At 39.3% G+C, this 19,065-nt stretch overlaps 1 protein-coding gene and 1 long non-coding RNA gene across 12 annotated transcripts in view; one reads left to right on the top strand and one right to left on the bottom strand.

The window, feature by feature from the left end:
- The window catches only part of RAPGEF2 (Rap guanine nucleotide exchange factor 2), a 292,166-nt gene that overhangs the window by 157,459 nt on the left and 115,642 nt on the right, over positions 1-19,065 (bottom strand). For all 10 annotated transcript variants that reach the window (XM_039539178.1, XM_039539187.1, XM_039539181.1 and 7 more), the window contains exon 3: positions 18,614-18,670. In XM_039539178.1, coding sequence (XP_039395112.1) covers positions 18,614-18,670 — 57 coding nt within the window. The remainder of the gene's footprint in view (positions 1-18,613; positions 18,671-19,065) is intronic.
- The window catches only part of LOC120405560, an 83,567-nt gene that overhangs the window by 31,897 nt on the left and 32,605 nt on the right, over positions 1-19,065 (top strand). The gene's annotated exons all lie outside the window — the stretch shown is intronic.

Below are 19,065 nucleotides of genomic sequence, written 5' to 3'. Positions count from 1 at the left end.
CATTTCTCATTTTAAAAAGCAAAGCTGCAAGTACATATGTGACAATGTCTTCCAAAAAGATTCCCGCATTTCCACAGTGATGAGCGCTGTAGAAATGCATGTAGTAATTTTTTTAAAAAGAGGATAATGTGAGACAGAAAAAAAGCAACAATCAGAAAAATGGCTAGCAATGACTAGAAGAGCATATAAATGGCAGAGTAGTAACATTCATACTTAGGAAGTAAATTTTCTTTCAGTTCTTCCCTGAACATATAGCCATGATAGAAATAAGTAACTTGCAGACTTAAAAATGGAATTGTTTGCCATGAAGAGACATCAGATACCTGGATGATTAACAAATAGATCACAATCTCATTTCCCTCAATGACCAACTACAGACTACTTGATTGAGATGGCCATATGGCCAAAAATAGTTCTCTTATTTTCACCAAATGGGCCACACTATTGTGATATGGGAAACTACATGCTACGATAACTTATCCTGGAAGACACATTCCAGATGGGACAAATTAGAGCATCATCACAGGACATAAGAACAGAAAATAAGATGTGTGTCAATGGCAACATGTCGTGCTTACTGTTCCTTGCATACCAGGAACAAACTGGTGTTTTCTTCCCCAGTCATGTTGTCAAGGATCTCTATTCTCTTTTTTTACTGATACAAATAGGCACTGAGAAATGAAGGCAACAGAAGTTTGAATAAAACTGAAAACAAATTAGGAAAAATAAAGAAAGCTTTAATCTGACTGAAAAGCTGAGTTAGAGACAGACTGTAGAGGAATACAGAAACATGAGCATGAACTGAGGAAAAGAAACATGAGCATGAACTGAAAACAGCTGGCATGGTGCAGTAGAGGAAGTTTGCAAGTACTCAAACTGATCTGTGATGGCAGACACAGCAAAATATGAACATAGGACTTGGAATTACTGTTTTAAGATTAAGAACTTCTCAGAAATGGAAGCAGTGGAAGGAAGAGCTCATGTTGCATGTTGAAATGACAATTTCTGAAAAGGAAAAGCTGAAAGTCAAACTAATTATTTGATTGTAAATTAGGATAGGATATTTCAAATAACTTGGGCCCTGAACTGCCCAGAAGCAACACAAATTAAAGTCTCCATAAGAACATAAGAACATAAGAAAGGCCGTACCGGGTCAGACCAAAGGTCCATCTAGCCCAGTATCTGTCTACAGACAGTGGCCAATGCCAGGTTCACTCCCTCAGGGGCACCTAACAGGCAATGATCAAGTGATCTCTCTCCTGCCATCCATCTCCATCCTCTGACGAACAGAGGCTAGGGACACCATTCTTACCCATCCTGGCTAATAGCCATTTATGGACTTAGCCACCATGAATTTATCCAGTCCCCTTTTAAACATTGTTATAGTCCTAGCCTTCACAACCTCCTCAGGTAAGGAGTTCCACAAGTTGACTGTGCGCTGCGTGAAGAAGAACTTCCTTTTATTTGTTTTAAACCTGCTGCCTATTAATTTCATTTGGTGACCCCTAGTTCTTGTATTATGGGAATATGTAAATAACTTTTCCTTATCCACTTTCTCAACATCACTCATGATTTTATATACCTCTATCATGTCCCCCCTTAGTCTTCTCTTTTCCAAACTGAAGAGTCCTAGCCTCTTTAATCTTTCCTCATATGGGACCCTCTCTAAACCCCTAATCATTTTAGTTGCTCTTTTCTGAACCTTTTCTAGTGCTAGAATATCTTTTTTGAGGTGAGGAGACCACATCTGTACACAGTATTCGAGATGTGGGCGTACCATGGATTTATATAAGGGCAATAATATATTCTCAGTCTTATTCTCTATCCCCTTTTTAATGATTCCTAACATCCTGTTTGCTTTTTTGACTGCCTCTGCACACTGCGTGGACATCTTTAGAGAACTATCCACGATAACTCCAAGATATTTTTCCTGAATCTTTTTCCTGAATCGTTTCCTGAATCCATGTATGTCTTCACTGCAGAGTACTAACAAGCTCTCTTATGGTGATCTCCACTTAGAAGAAAAACTTTACTGTTACCAGTATGCACAAGGTTGTAAGTATGTCAACACTGGGGGACAGTTTTTTTATCTTGGATTGTGCATACTTACAGCCTAAAGCCTAAGTATGCACAAAACAAGGGGTAGTCTGTGTGTACATTATAACACATCTACACATATAAAGAAAACTATGCTTGGATTTATTTGAGTTTTAAGGAAAGTCTTTCATGTCACTCTTTCTGCGACCACCAACCTCACTTCCTATAATAAATGTTACGTAGCCAATGAGTAAATAACCTGTTATTGGTGACTTGTGCAATCTGCACCCTAAACTTATCTAAAGCTGGACTACACTAGACTTGATACTATTTCAGAGCTATATTTTTGGTACTGCTCCAGATTATCTTCTTTGTGATGGTTTGTGGCACCACTTAAGAATACTGAATTACCAAGCAAAAGAAAGCCATAAAGGGATTGATGCATAAATAGGTCAAAGTTTCACGAACAATCACTCTGAGACATGGCAAATTTTGCCATATAATCAACATTTGGGACATCTGATTTTCTCTTTACTTTCTCTCCTGCCCACCCATTTCCCCTACGCCCATCACTCCTTCCTCCCTTCCAACATTGCCTCTATGACGTTTAACAGAATCTAAACTGATTTTTTCTTTAATTACAATTGCTGATTTTGGATGTGGGTGAGACATTATGGCAGAAGTAAGTGGTGGGTAGGGCTGCTGGTCAAGGAACCTGCTGGTCAGAGTTATGGAGGGAAGTTCTTGGCTGTTGGGTGGGATACGATTGCCAGCGGGATACCTCCCCTTCACCCCAAATTCCCACCAGCACAGTAGCGTGCTCCTACGTAGCTCTAGTTCAAGAGGCTATAGAGCCAGCTTCACAGCCTTTTGAAATGGTGCTTCCCTTGCAGCATAGCACTGTGTAGGTGAGAAGATGCACTTGAATTGTGTTGGAGAAGTGATGAGGTCTGGACAGCCAGAAAGCAGCAGAAGGGAGGAAGGGCAGGGAAAGGAGCAGAGCATCTCCATCCCTCTTTTACTCTCACTCCCTGTTGGGTCTTAACATGAATCATTTCTCAACATGTGGGGTGCAAACAAGTGGGCAGCCTTCTCATTAGCCACTTCTGGAGTCACGTTCTACAGTTTGAATGTACTGCTCACTAGACCATGTATACTCTAGGAACTCTGCAATCACAGTCCCCCACCTCCAGCCCACCACACTCCACACTTGCCTTAGGAAATCCACATCCACAAATTGTGGGCTGCCTAGAATAACAGTAATAAAATAATAATAATAATAAATAATAATAATAATAATAAACTTAGGAATTCTGCATGGTGCAACAGCTCTTCTGGATTTCTTATGGCATGCATGGAAGTTATGCATGATGCAAGAAGCTCACATCTGGCTACTGCAGACTTAATTGCACCATAATTGCACCCTATTAATCTATGAAAATAGATAATTGCACCCTATAAATCTAAGAAAACAGCCAAAGCAATCAGGTCTCACCAATACAAACAGTTTAAACGAGATCTGGAGTATTTAGACCAAGCCATTTTTGAGTTACGACCAGACAACAGATTAACAACAAAATTTTGCCTACCATCTCTCCCAAACATACCTTCTAGTCTCCAGAAAAAATAAAAATTATATGTCTAAATCTAACCTGGCATAAAATCCAGGGTCAGCTCCAGCTTTTTTACCGCCCCCCATGGCTTGCCGCCCCAGGCACGCATACCTAACTGCCACTTCGGCGTACCTGACTGCCACGTTCGCAGGGACCGGAAGGGCGCCCCCCGCAGCTTGCCGCCCCGGGCACACACTTGCTGCGCTGGTGCCTGGAGCCGCCACTGATAAAATCTTATTTGTAAAATCTCTTGTAGATTGGTTTCTTTTTGACAAAATGGAGTGCATGGGAGAAGAGGATCAAAACCGATCCTATAGCATGTGGAGGACGTGCATCTCTCCCTTAAAAACTGTTGCTGCACGATTATAAGTTACACAAAACAACTATATTCAATAATATTACAGGGAATGTTTTCCAGGCATTTAGGGAATAATAAGCTTTTGGGAATACTAAAAGCTATTGTTTGTGGTTAGATACAGTCTTTGAAGTAACAGATCATTATTGCAGAAACTCTAATATTACAGTCTTATGTTCTCGACAGAAGTACAGTATTGTACAGACAGGTTTGAAAGCAGCACTAAAATGGGCACAACAAGACAATGCGTTTGTAAGTTAAGCTCTCTGACACAGAGGTGTGTGCGTTAATAGCAATATACTGAACACCCACTTCTGCAATATACTGAGCACTCACAATTGAACCGACAAGAGGCGCTCAGCACCTTGCAGGAGCAGGCCCAAAGCAAGGAAAAAGCTTTTAACAATGCTATTTGGAAATGAAGCTTTTCAGTAATTCACCTACAACAGAAAAAAGCAGCTTATTCAGACCACAAACCAGCCAAGAATCCTCTAGTTCCTCAAACCAATTCTCATCATTTGTTACTTAGATTACACAAGTAGGTGATATAACAAGGTCCAGGTGAAAACAGAATATTTATTTTTATTTTTTTTAAAACACACTAAACCAGGCATATTTTCTTATGGACTGTCTAATTCCTATCTCATTTGCACTAGTTTTAAATTGATTTCAGCTGAGGTTTTTTTTTTGTTTGTTTGTTTTAATTGGAGATATACCAATCTCCTAGAACTGGAAGGGACCTTGAAAGGTCATTGAGTCCAGCCCCCTGCCTTCACTAGCAGGACCAATTTTTGCCCCAGATTCATAAGTGGCCTCCTCAAGGATTGAACTCACAACCCTGGGTTTAGCAGGCCAGTGCTCAAACCACTGAGCTATCCCTCCCTCCACAGGTATCCCCGAGTCACGCAACTGAAATACAGTAATAAGGCACAGAACAATGAAGCAAATGCTGAAACACACAACATGTACCAGTAGTTGTTCTTTGCATTAAAAGATTGATTAGACTAAGTCATCTAGATAAGGACGACCATGAGAATCTGCAACTACTAAAAGAAATTCTGCAAATACTATTATCCTCTAATGTAGGTGCACAATCAAGGTGCCATGTATTTTGTATTACGTTTAACCCTACTTCTGCGGCAAGACACCTTGCATTCTGCAGCACTTTTGTGCATAAGACTGGAGATTCTGCAGCAGCTTCAGGTAAATTTTAAAAATTAGGTTAATGAATATGAAAATGAATATAATCACTATAGTATATCCTTATTTAATGTGATACTAAATCCAGTTTATTTTATGCTACTACTTCCTTTTTAATTTTCAACATAATATAGAATTTTGTATTGTAAAAACTTATTTGCATTTAGGAAGTTATTAGGAGGAAGCTGGAGATTTTGGCAGTTGGGTAAGACATGTTGGGCTTCTGGTAACCCAATAGGCAGTTTGAGATTTTAGGATAAGCACATTAGCTAATGGTTAAATTATCAGCACTGAAATAGTTAACAGCATCACTGATACCTGCATCACTAATTAGCACCTCACTGAGATAAATAGGGCAGTTCAGTCTTCTCAGAGCTGTTGTTCCATGACCCATTGGGCAGATAGTACTTCACCAGTTTACACTGTTCATATTTGGTAGGTTCTCTTTGCAACCACAACGGCTACATTTTTTTTAAAACGAGAGTTTAGATGTGAATGTAAAATTCTGGAGCATGGGTAGCTTCAGTGGCTTTCACAGCCACAGATTGAGTATATGGGGTGTTAAGTGTAGTGCTTGCCCAGTCAGTTCACAGTTAGGGGAGCCATTACAGTTTCTGCAGACAAACCACTCTGGCCAGGTGATCAGAGCAAATTGCAAGGAAGAACATTTACAGGCCCTTTTTTGCCTGGGTCTCTGTAAGGACCCATTAATCTGGAGTTAGCTGAGGCAGAATGGACACTGGTGGCCTTTCCAAAAGTATCCACTACAGTAGTGGTGGGCAAACTTTTTGGCCCAAGGACCACGTCTAGGTGGGGAAATTGCATGCAGGGCCATGAATGCAGTGCTGGGGCAGGGGCTTAGGCTGCGGTGTGCAGGAAGGGTCTCAGGGCAAGGGGATTGGGGTGCAGGGAGGGGAGCGGCGGGGGGCTCAGGACAGGGGGTTGGGGTGCAGGAGGGGTACGACAGGGGCTCAGGGCAGGAGTGTGGGGTGCAGGAGGGTTCAGGGTGTGGGCTCCGGCCTGGCTTACTGGGGTGGAAGCGGCTGGCACCACGTCCCTACGGCCCCTGGGGGTGGGGGGGTCAGAAGGCTCCATGCGCTGCCCTCGCCTGCGGGTACCTCCCTAGAAGCTTCCATTGGCTGCGGTTCCCCGTTCCCAGGTGCCGCAGTGACATGGTGCTGACCACTTCCGGGAACGAAGCAGGGCAGGGAGCCTGCCTTAGCACTGCAGCACCACGGGGGTGGCAATCCCACAGGCCGGATCCGGCCCGCAGTTTGCCCACCCCTGCACTACAGGGAGCTTTTTGAGGTAAATTATGTGGAGTCCAGTAATAGGCTAACCTTTCAGTCAGTCTGATGTTAGAAAGTCCACTGACCTCAATTAATATATTGCAACAAGAAGATATAGTCCTTCAGATTGTGACATTTCTTAAAGACAAAAGATGAGACTAATATTACAGAAAGGAACAAGTGTTTGACATATGCTGTTTTTGATTTTGTTTTAAAAAACACACACTTCTCACTTGCTCCATGTAACATGAATTCCAAGCGGTGGAATTGTTTGATACACCACCAGCTGGAAATGACAGCTGCATGTTTGTTTTAAGAAGAGGGCTCCAGATTCTTCTGTATTTGTGGAACTTCCAACAACTGCCACAGCGGACAGTTTTTACCAATACGGATAATCGAAAGTCCACAGAGGCATTCTGCTGGTGGAACAGTGTCAATAAAGGGGCGGGTCTGTCATTCTGTGAGCCAATTAATTTTGACCAACAGGAAGTTAGGGTTTTATTGATAAGAGTCAAAATCAAATGTGGATGCAAACAAGGATGTACCAAAATATAGCAAGTTTTGCCAACAAAACTTTGGTGCATAGAGCGGCCCTAACAGTCGGAGAAGAATGGGTATGCACCTGGGAAGCAAATAACCCCCAAACTCGGAAATATCCAGCTAATGTTTTAGAATCATAGAATATCAGGGTTGGAAGGGACCTCAGGAGATCATCTAGTACAAACCCCTGCTCAAAGCAGGACAAATCCCCACACAACTTTTTTGTTTTGGTTTGGTTTTTTTGCGCGCTTATCCCGTGATAAGCGAACTTCCTCCTATATGCTCAAATGCAAAAGGTGCAAGCTGACAAAAGCACCAGCTTCCCATTACAACTTCTTCAACATAGACTATGTATTGATAAAAATCTGCAGCATTCTGAATGCAGTGTTGGAACAGTGTAAAATTGAGTTTAACATAAAAACATAAAACTGCTATTATGCTGATTTAATTCATGCTTTATATTCAATACGGTGAGATTTTATCTTAAATTAAGCTATTGTGGAATTTCCATTCTATTGTATCACAACACTGCAAACACCAGGGGACTTGCTGAAACATTTAGATTCACCTTGCCACAGTGTATGCAAGCCTTTAATTTACAGGAATTATGGACTTGTAAAAGGAACTCCAGAGTCAGGGTTCTAACCTGGTTTCCATTAGATGCATGACTATGGTTCCCTCTCCAACTTTCTCAAAGAAGTCCTTTTTACTTGAATATGAGGTCTGTAGCTAGAGGGATTTTTTTTCTCCTTCACCTGCAAAACTTGAGATAAATCAGACAGTCATTTCTGAAACATGGAACTCTGAGACATGACTTTGTAAAGTTGTCACGCAAATAACTGTTTGGAAACTAAGTTTCTTTTTATTGAACAGTCCCTGATGACATAAGAAGCACACTTCTAACTGCTGATAAGGTCAGATGCTTTTTTCAGGACTTCTTCACAATACATTTTCTAATATATGAATGCTCTCTCTCAGATACAGAGATTCATAAAATTCAAAGGTATGGTAGAGTTTATAAAGGTCTTCCAACATATAGCTGTACTGGCTGAGCTCATAAGCTCCACTTATCACATTGCTGTGGTTCAAAGAAGTTGTAGACTCTCCCATTGAGCCTGTAGTATTCAGACAGCCAAACTGATCAAGCTGAAAGAGGTTAAAAATTCTGCTGTGAGAGTATCTGATTTTAATATTACATTGTCCTGTTTTTAATTGAAAAATACGTATTTTCTTTACATCACGAGTCACTTGCCCAAGTGATGCAATAGCTACAACTTCCCCCTTGTCCCCACAATCTCTGGGACAGATATGGTACCTGAAACTACTTTAACATTTTTCAATTGACTACGTTCAACATAACTGTTAAGATTCAAGGTGGGTTTCTATTTAGCAAAGTACGTCATAATTCCAGTTTTCTAAAAGAGAACCCATACAACATTTTAACTTTTATTATAAACCCAATCAACACACACAGCACTCATGCATGTTTGCCTTGGGCATGCTCACATTAAGGCCAGGGACTACAGACAATGGCTCAATAGTTAATAGTATAAAATAGTTTTAGCACCATCTGTAAAATGATTTGGATTTGTTATTTGGATATGCATACCTTCAATAGAAATACCCGCCTCACCTGGGTGATAGCCAGGACACTAAATGCTATAGTTTCTGAGCCAGAGTGATTCAAAATTATAACAAAGCTTTGACCTTCAAGGTTCTGGACTGTACAAACTGCTGAATACGCTCAATCCCTGGGAAGTCACTTGAAATTAAGGTACTACTCAGTACCTTGTGGGACCCAACAAATTACGTGTGTTATCTCTAGCAAGACTTTCCTGAACATGGCCTAAAATTTCTTTTTCTCTGTTAAAATAGTGTCATAGGATTTAAATGGCCCACTTAAATATTTGATTCTCCACTCCAGCCACAAATAGCATCAATATAAATACAATCTTTGTAACAATGGATTAAGAGTTAGGACAGTACTGTAGTAGAACTGGAAATAAAATATTTAGGACCCAATCTTGCAAACACTTAAGCACGTTTAACTTTATGCATGTGAGTTTTCCCACTGGTTTAACTGAGATAATGTGTGTGTAAAGTTAAGCACATTCATAAATGCCTGCATGATCATATCCTTAGTCTGATGGAAATCAAATCAGCAGAGAGCTTTCATGTGTTCACGCCCTGGATTGTAAACTTGAGAATCTCTACCCTGAAGGGGAGGGAGAAGGCTTAAAGAGATTTACTTTCTCTTCAAGTTTCATAACCCAGGCTCCATAAGGACCATCAACTAAATAGTATACCTATAATTTCCAGAAGACACTGAGAGAATCAGTCTCAACTTTAAGAGGTGGTCTTGCATTTCCTTACCCATTTCCGACTTGTAAAGATTACAAGAGCAGCAAGAGCCTAGAGAAACGTATCTTCCTTGACTCTGGAAGGAAACGTGGAACCCTCAGGAAATCACTATGGTTCCAACAATCTAAAGGTTTGCCCACACACCAAAACTGTACCTCTTAACCATAGAGTTATAGTTAAAGCAGTACAACTCTACTTTTGTGTGACTGCAGTTATCCCAGTGCTTTACATTGAGAGATTAATTGGTTTAACTACCCCCCCCCCACACACACACACCCCAAACAGTGATACCAATAAATACATTGTGTGTAAACCAGGTCTCAGAACAGGTTCAAGGCAACAACTGAAGTTGCTCCTCAGTTATATGGACTGGGATACGTATACCCAGACTCCTCTTTGTTGAGAGATGTTTGAAAAATGAGAATAGACTACTTGTGTTCCAACATCTATTTTGAATAAGCTGAAAAGATGGGAGAGAATTAGTCCAAGCCATAGGAGAGAAGCTGACATATTAGAAATGAGAAACACCTTTCCAGTGTCAAGTATCAGACATTACATGATGGAATTAAAGGAGAGCTTATTCTATAAACCCATACTTTGAGGGTGTTAGTTTCTTCAGATTAATCTCTCTTGTGTTTGGGTTTTCCTCACATATATGTAGTTCTGAAGATAACAGCTTTTCCTTGCCCATCTCATTATAGTCAACATCTGTGTGTAGACAGCTGGTTTTGGGCCCTCCTTTGTTTATGTAAGCAACTACTATCGTATTAGATGTTTCCCTTTAAGTGATTGGTGATGTTGCATTGCAAAAAAACTTCTAAATTTTTCAGTATTTTCCCAGGTACTCAGCTACTGAGTTGTTTGATCACTATCACATTATCTGCAATCAGAAGGGCAGTTGTTCACGTTTTTCATCTGGTCTGTCAACTAACTTAAAAATAATAATTGGCCATCAGATATCTGCCACATCACCACACTTGAGCTCCTGATGCTATATGTAAGCAGTGTTTAAAGAATAAGGTACATCCCAAACAAAGCAATATGTACTGAAGGTACAACTGATGGTCCATGTGTCAGCTACAACCCTACCTCTCCTACCCGTACCGCAAATACCTGAACATTTTAACGATGTATATTAACCAAATAATTATATTATTGTTGTATATTTCTCCTTATCTGTCAACTTTATACCAAATTTAACAAAATAGAAAGATCGCAAACATGAGAAGGCCTGCTCTTAAGTAAAATGGGCAACAAAAAAAGACGTTCCTAGCTATCACTAAACTTGTAATTTTTAAGTGGCATTTTTATTTAAACTGATGTCCACAGTTGTGACTCGCTGATTAAATAAGATGAAAGTTGGCAAAATTTGGCTCGTGGTATCTAAAAATGTAAACACAGGACATACAAAACACTAGGCCAACACTTCAGGAAATAATTTCTTTGTAGATTTCTGCACACATAACCAATACATCTTTCTCTGAAAGATCTCAACAGTATTCTTCTATCTTTTTTAATCACCAAAAATAGCACCAGTTACTGTAAGAATAGCATAAAACAGATTTTGTAATACAAAAAGTAAGCCTCTACAGAGACAGGTGCTTGTAAAAAAAAACAAACAGCTTACATAAGTCTGTTTTTAACAATTAGTGAACAAGCTTTTTCATACCTGTCTACAGACAATGAGCAGCCCCGTTTCCCTGCATAAATGATCTAACACTGCATAAGATTGATATTAAAATATTCAGCAATTATATAGCACTTGAGATTACAGATAGAAATTCAGGAAGAAAAAGCAGTAGATTCTTTCCTTAACAAAATTCCATGCAAATTTACTGGCAAAACTGTGATGGAAGTGGTATATGATTAAATAATCCTACATACAGATTTTGTGGACACAGTCCTACTGCTTAGTAAGTCCTATGCCCTGGCATTATCTGTCTAAAACTACCTGTTATTCCCAGTACTGCTGCAACAATAAAATATGACCGTCTTTAGTCAAACATTTATCGTAAAAAAGAAGGTGCAACCTATAATTCTTGTAGAAGCCTTTATTTCAATTTGACAAAAGGCTCACAAAAGCATGTCTAAAACAATAATGTAAAAAAATCTAGTAGAACTCATTGTACTGCAATGAATTGTCTATACTATTAAGTCTTTATTCAATAACATTATTTATGCAGAATCAACTAACAAGTCCTTGAATATATTTGTCCTAATGGCAGATGTTGGCTAAGAAGCTCCCCATGGCAAATGCCCTCCCAATAAAATATATAAACATGAAATCCTGATTTACTGCAGTGCAGACCTGGCAGGATCCCAGTACAACTTTGCCAAGTGTCTGGCTAGCAGAAGGTATAATACACCTTCAGGAGAGCAAAAAAAGCAATAAACCAGCCGTTCTGCAATGACTCTCTGCATTATGAAATATCCTGTTGGATGACTTTCACAGGAGCCTATAGAAGCACAAGGAGAATGAATATAGATTTCCTGAAGAGGCCTATCTGAAAATCAGTATGCTGATCGAGACAAAAGTTTCAAAACTTAATCCTGAGTATGATGTTTATTTAGAGGGCTTTTAATCAATCATTTGCAAAATGTCTTCTGTGGCCTTGGAAATATAGGGGTTAAGAGGAAATCTGTTACTAACTCTGAAATCAAGGATCTTCACTGAACATTAAGGACAGTAAATTCTGAAATATTTCCAAAGCCTCCATGAAGACACACACAATGTTCGGAAAAAATAAGTTTAGAGTAAGAGTAGAGAAAAGTGTCAAAGAAAACAAGAGGAAATAATTATACTGGGAACCTAAAATACCAAGCATGGAAATTCTGACTTCTCTCAAACATCCCAGACCTTTCCCAAGTATGTAAATGGTGCACAGTATAAGTCTGGACTATTAAATGTTAATTAACAAAGCATTAAATTTTAAATTTAAATTTAAAGAGTCATGTCTATTTAGAGTACCCTGCCCAGGCTAAGAGTCACTACAAACGCTAAGGGCCACCTTATGCCTTGCACGCATCCACCTCCCACTCCATAGCTATGCCAGACTATGCATAGATGGAGGGGCTCCTTCAAGCCCCACTCTCTTGCATATGTTGCCTCTGCCCTATTGACCAATCCTGAAGACACTCAGGCTGGCAAGGAGGGGCGATGGAGGTCCTACTGGCTGCTCTACTGTAGGATCCAAAGAATCACTCAGGGGAGCACATACAAATAAGTTCCCCACACTCATCCCCAAGAACCCTCTAAATCCTGTGCCTCACCTCTCATTGCACAGGATTCATGGATATTACACAGACCTACAGCTACAATGAAATAGCTAGGGTTTTTGTATTTGTTTTTAAGAACAGCTGCTGTGTGTCCTCAGCTACTTTTCAAAATGTTTTAATACACAAGCTCCAAAATATATTAAACTATATTAATTTTGATTCTATGTAAAATCTTTATTTCAATTAGATTTTGCTCATGAGAATTGGAGAGGACAGCAGTTTGGGAGCAAGATCTGTGAATAGGTCTTCAAGCATGCTTCCTTCTCCCAAACACCATCCTTCTCCAGGGGTTGCTGGGGTCCGCACACAGATATGAAACATCCAATGATTGCTTCTCTTGTTATTTGTCAACAGGTACATTTTGAGGCTGTCAGCTAGTAGCACTCCATGCAGGGCTGGCTCCAGACCCCAGAGCGCCAAGCACGCGCTTGGGGTGGCGTCCCGCGGGAGGGCGGCAGGCGGCTCCGGTGGACCACCCACAGGCATGCCTGCGGGAGGTCCACCGGAGCCGCGGGACCAGCAGACCCTCCGCAGGCACGTCTGCAGGAGGTCCACCGGAGCCGCGGGACCGGCGACCGCCAGAGCGCCCCCCGCGGCGTGCCACCCTGCTTGGGGTGGCGCAAATCCTAGAGCCGCCCCTGACTCCATGGGCCGTTTAAGTTACTTCATACCTTCCTCTCTGCCATCCCTCTCTCCAGCTAATTAGGATCTACACATATGCAGGGCATCCACAATTTCATTTCAGTGGACCCAGAGGCTGCATGCAGAAGGAAAAGGGAAGATTTTGGCAGCTGCAAAGACACTATTGTCACATAGTTTGAAAGGGCTAGCGACCTGGCCCTACTTTAAAACAAAACAAAAAAACGGAGTCCTGTAAAGACCCATTAGTGGGTTTCACTGAGTTACAGCACCCCAGACTATGTCATTCTGTGATATCACAGCTACAGAACAATCTAATCTTGGATCTAATCTTAGAACACAGAGCTGCCCAATGGGAGCACAGGTAAAAATCCTTTTCTCCCCATATATGATATTGCTTTCAGCTTATTAAAAATTAAAACTACGGTGCATTCATCACAGAAATATCAGTTACCAACAGCTGCCAACCATACTTTAGTATTAGCAATTCCATAGTTATTTCTTACTCCAAATGACCAACTCTACCTTTTTTTTTATATATATATAAAGAAGATGTAGGCAGGGCTGCCCAGAGGGGGGGGCAAGTGGGGCAATTTGCCCCAGACCCCAGGCCCTGCAGTGGCCCCCCACGAGAATACAGTATTCTATAGTATTGCAACTTTTTTTTATGGAAGGGGCCCCCCGAAATTGCTTTGCCCCAGGCCCCCTGAATCCTCTGGGCGGCCCTGGATGTAGGATGGGGGAAATGAAAGATGGGAGACTGAAGTATAGTTTTGCAGCTAAACATTTCAGTAAGAGATACGGTGTAGCTTAATCAGAAAATCAGCCAACAAATTGTAAGTTCTCTTTTGAACTACCTGAAACTGTGGAGCTTCAGTTTATCAAAACAACTTATTCTATCATTTAGAAGTCTTCTCAAGTCACCATTTCTGTAGTAATGTATGTATTTAATTTGTTTAGTCAAATAATGTCCATCACTGAAGACAGATTAAGGGTTTTTTAAATTAAAAATGCACTTGGTAGGAGAACTAATGGAGTATTGTATTAGGAAAAAATAGGAAAAATTCCAAATTATTATATTTAAAATTAGGGAATTTTAATAAGTGTTGATGGAAGAAGATTATTCTTATTTAGAATTAGTTCAAAACATTTAAAAGGTGGAGAACACTCATCTAAGGCATTTCAGTTTTAGGAGGCAACCCTATTGAAACCACTAATCTATAACTAACAATCAAGCTCTGAAATATTTTCTCATTGGCAAGAATTTAAGAAGTATTTATCAAATATATTAGTCTTGGAAATTTTGTATTTGATACACATTCTCAAAAAAGAAGTTGGAGAAGGAAAGAGGCGCTAACAATCATGCAGTGGCTAGGAGGATCCTCTTATCAAAGGTCACAAAGTATCAGAGCAACCTGCGTTTTTTTATCAATCATAAAAAGTTGATGCAATAAATTCATCTATAGTTTAACTCCACTGAAGTCAAACACTAGAGATGAATTTGGCCCAATGTACCCAAGTCATTGTCACCTCCCCAGCATGCTATTTCAGCCATGTGTGAACTTTGATGATTTTAATCTCTTTAGATGACAACCTGCCATTAAAATTCAAAAGTTTTCTGCCAACATAACTTATTCTGTAATGTATTCAAAGGGGATAAGAGAAGCATGCAAGTTATTTAACTTATTTGAATACACACACACTGGCTCCATACAAGTCTCCTTATAAGAATAAAAACTGCTTCCTAGTAAAACAGAACCTTATTATTAAAACTTTATATTTTAAAGACTCGGCTTTTCAATCTAATCAAAATTAAAATTGTAGGACTACATCCCCCAAATCATTTTTGGTACACCGCTCACTCCCTTCCTCATAACCAAAATCCTATGTAAAAATGTCAAACTGCATAGCCGTATATCATGTATCAACCATGTTCAATGGGAAAAAAAAATTATAGTTGGGGTTTTTTGTATCTGTATTTTTTAATTCAGAGAAGTTTAAAAAAAAAAGCGTTTATAGTCAGAAAGATCCCTCATTTGCCAAATATGGCTGAGAAGATTTAATCTAACTTGATCATAAAAACGAAATTGTATTTTGGTTGCCAAGGTTAAGCCTGATAAATTAAATGGCAATGTATACAACTATTAAAAATTAGGTTTCAAATAAAAATGCTGACTCTATCTCATCTATGGCAGTGCCAAGTGTTAATACAATGTAGAGGTGAAGAACAAGAATCTTTTTAACAAGTAATTTGACAGAATGCAGTAAGCAGCACACAAAAAACAATTTAAATCAGACTTTGGGGTAGGAGTGTCTTGTCAAGCAGGTAAGAAGTGTGTGTGTGTGTGTGTGTGTGTGTGTGTGTGTGTGTGTGTGTGTGTGTGTGTGTGTGTGTGTGTGTGTGTGTGTGTGTGTGTGTGTGTGTGTGTGTGTGTGTGTGTGTGTGTGTGTAAACTTCAAACCTGAATTTTTGCCTCAAAGGCTTTTAGCCCTTCTATCATTAACTTCACATCAAATGAAACTAGTAGAGATGTCTGGCAAATGAAGAATAACTGGAGCTGAACTGCCACTTTTAATAACCTAGTTCCCATGTTAAACAAAGAGACGGCCCTAGGGCTTGAGAATTTGTTGTATGCACATACACCCGCTGATAGTAAAGTAAATGCAGATGAACTAAGTCAATTTTAACAACATGCTCTGTTTTTCCCTTTTGGCCATTTAAAAAAATTAAACATTTATATAGGTATTATGAATTCTTACAGCTTATTTATATTAGGGCAAAGATAAAAATGGATAGCATGGTGGTCAGGTTTTTGATGATTTTTTAAATGTGTACCTCATAACTTTAGATAATAAAATTGGTGCCTCTCCCCTCACACACATCCCCCTCCCCCGCCCATGTAGTGCTCTCTCCCCCTTAGGTAAGAAAACAAGGCTTCAGTCCTTTATTTAGAAACATGATATTTACAGTGAATGTATGTTGCTTCTATGGGTAGTTTGTTCCACCTGATAGCAAGTATATTGGTTTTCATCTTCACATGAAGAGAAATAAAGATTTAGCTTCCCAATATTGATACAATAAGTTGTGCCTGGGGGAGGTCATTCATATATACATGGGGGGAAAAAACGAGGTCAATCAATCATTTATAGCTCAGTCATAATTGCATTACTTCCATAGAGACTTTTTTAAAGTATTTTAGAGCTTGTGACAAACCATCACATTGACAGCACTGAAATCATTGTATTGAACAGGTAGAAATTCATAGACTTTAGAAGTTCAATCTCCATGCCTACGTAAATCCTTGGCCTTTGAGACTACAAAACAAGTCTTATGTACCAGTTGTGAAGTTTTGCAATGTCCACTAGAAAACTGGATTAATGCCCAACTCATTTCATTTAGGTCAAAAATAACTTTTGGTCACTACTGACCTAGAGATAAGAGTGTCTCTGTCCCATTACCTAACCCTTGAAACACACAGATACAAGGGCTAGTGAATGCATCTCTTTTACATTTTAATTTTATAATCCTCAATAATACACACATGTGTCTTGCCAGACATATGCTAAGCTTAGGAAGGACACAAAAAAAGAACAAGTTCCGCCCCCCCATGAGGTTTACCATACCGAAATAAGATGGAAATTAACTAAACTTACAAGTGTACTGAAAATACCAGAATTTCAGAGCCACTCTCAAGTAGGGATGTAGTGAACATAGGTAGTAGGCAAGGAGAATTTGCCAGATTTCCTTACGGATCCATCTTTGATCTCACAACGTATCAAGATGCTAAACTACAACCTAGCCAGGTGTGTGTGTGCGCGCGTGCGCGCATTATTTGCATTTGGACTTCAATGATGAAAGCAGTGTAAAATGTTGAAATAATGTAACCTTTTCATTTAGAAATGCTGACATGTAAGTGTGTGTGTGAGAGAGAGAGAGAGAGAGAGAGAGAGAGAGAGAGATTTGACAAAATTCCAACAATTTAAAAAAATTATTCCAGTACTGTCTAGGTTTTCACAGAGTCCAAGTGTACACAAATTGCTCATGGTAAAACCAAAAACATTTTGCACTTGTGTGTATAGGAAGATATTGCCAATTAGACCAACTGAATGGAGTGAAAAAAAGGGTCAAAAGTAAGTAAAAAGGACAGACAGAAGATCAAAGTGAAGATAAAATCACATGAAAGGCCTGACAAAGGGAATCAATGCAAGGAATGGGAAAGGCACTTCAAATTAACCCAGATTTCAGGATTTTCCACTTGCATGTTACATTTTCCTCAGAATATACACTCTGAATCCTTATTTAAGTATTACCACCACCATAAATTCTGTGAATAGCAGCATTTATTTCGTTCACAAAAAAACAAAGACGGTATCTACGATACCTTCCTGAGATTTAGAGTCTAGATGATTATTATTAAACATACGTACACACAAAAAAGGAATGCAGTCAAACCAGAATGTAACAAAAACTGCCACCATAAGTTTCACTGATAAAACAGTTATGTACAATCAATCATTTAAGATTACACTGGCTACATAATGATATGAGAGTATGTTAGTTTCTACTGATCTTTATTTTCAGTATACCTTCCTTTAGATACAATTGTTTAGTTTATCCAGTTTCAACCTTGCAATCATGAAAATTTAGCATACAAGTATGCTCACCATTCTTTGTCATGATTGATAATGAAAATACAAAAAAATAATTTGCCTGTGCAAAAACAAAATTAGAGGCTCTGGGCCACGGGATTAGAAGAATTTACAAGGCTGCATTATTCATACACATTTCAACTCATCCACTCATGAACACTGTACTGCATTGCAGATTACCTGCTTTACATTAAAATCTGGAAAAAAAAATTAGCCCGGGGGAAGGAGGGCCAATTAATGGCACCCGTAGGATGTGTGTTAAGAGATCTCCACTGTATCTGAAATGACATCAATTCACATCCCTGCTAATTATCACCCATGCTAGATTTGTTGATCTGGCACCTATGGCAGGAAAAAACTGGTCACTACTGCTTTATCTTGATTGATATAAATCCAGACGACAGCTTAATCTGAGGAGATGACATTCCACACCCACTAATTCTCTGCCCTTTCACTGACTACAATGTTACAACAATGCACATCAGCTCTATTACTGACACCAGTTTGAACCTGCACATTTCTATGCTATGTGATGAAGAAGTTAAGGTGGCTCATTTGTTTACACAGAACACACTTTTAAAACACACCCTTTAGCATTTTTGGAAAGATTTGGTTCACTGAACTGCACATAGAAGAAGACAGGAAACACTTACTAGTACAGAACTTCGTTTGCTTCATGCCTTTCATATCTCACAGTTTCACACATCAGCCTGTAAGAGAAAAAAAGACATTTTATTTTCTTTACCACCTTCATAGTTTATCATTCAAAGGAAGCCTCAATGTCTGAAAAAAGTTTTATTAAAATATTTAATGAATATTTTCACATTTGTTTTCAGCCCTTAATGAAAATGATATATGTTTGAGTTTAAGTTGTTTACCAACATATCTAAACTGGTGAGTTTACAGTACTGAAATTGCCAGTTTACCTAGTGGGATGTAACTTCTCCCATTAAATGTTTAGGCTCTGTAAAATGGGGATAATGATCTTGACCTCCTTTATAACACGCTTTGAGATCTGCTGATGAAAAGTACTGTAGAGGAGTTAAGTATTATTTCACTTTTCAGTGTAAGCTACTTCAGAATATAAAGCACATTTTAAGAAAAA

Source organism: Mauremys reevesii, linkage group 5 (assembly GCF_016161935.1).
Source record: "Mauremys reevesii isolate NIE-2019 linkage group 5, ASM1616193v1, whole genome shotgun sequence".
In the NCBI taxonomy this organism is placed as follows: Eukaryota; Metazoa; Chordata; order Testudines; family Geoemydidae; genus Mauremys; species Mauremys reevesii.
The sequence above is the reverse complement of the archived record's forward strand: the minus strand, read 5'-3'. Positions and strand labels throughout refer to the sequence as shown.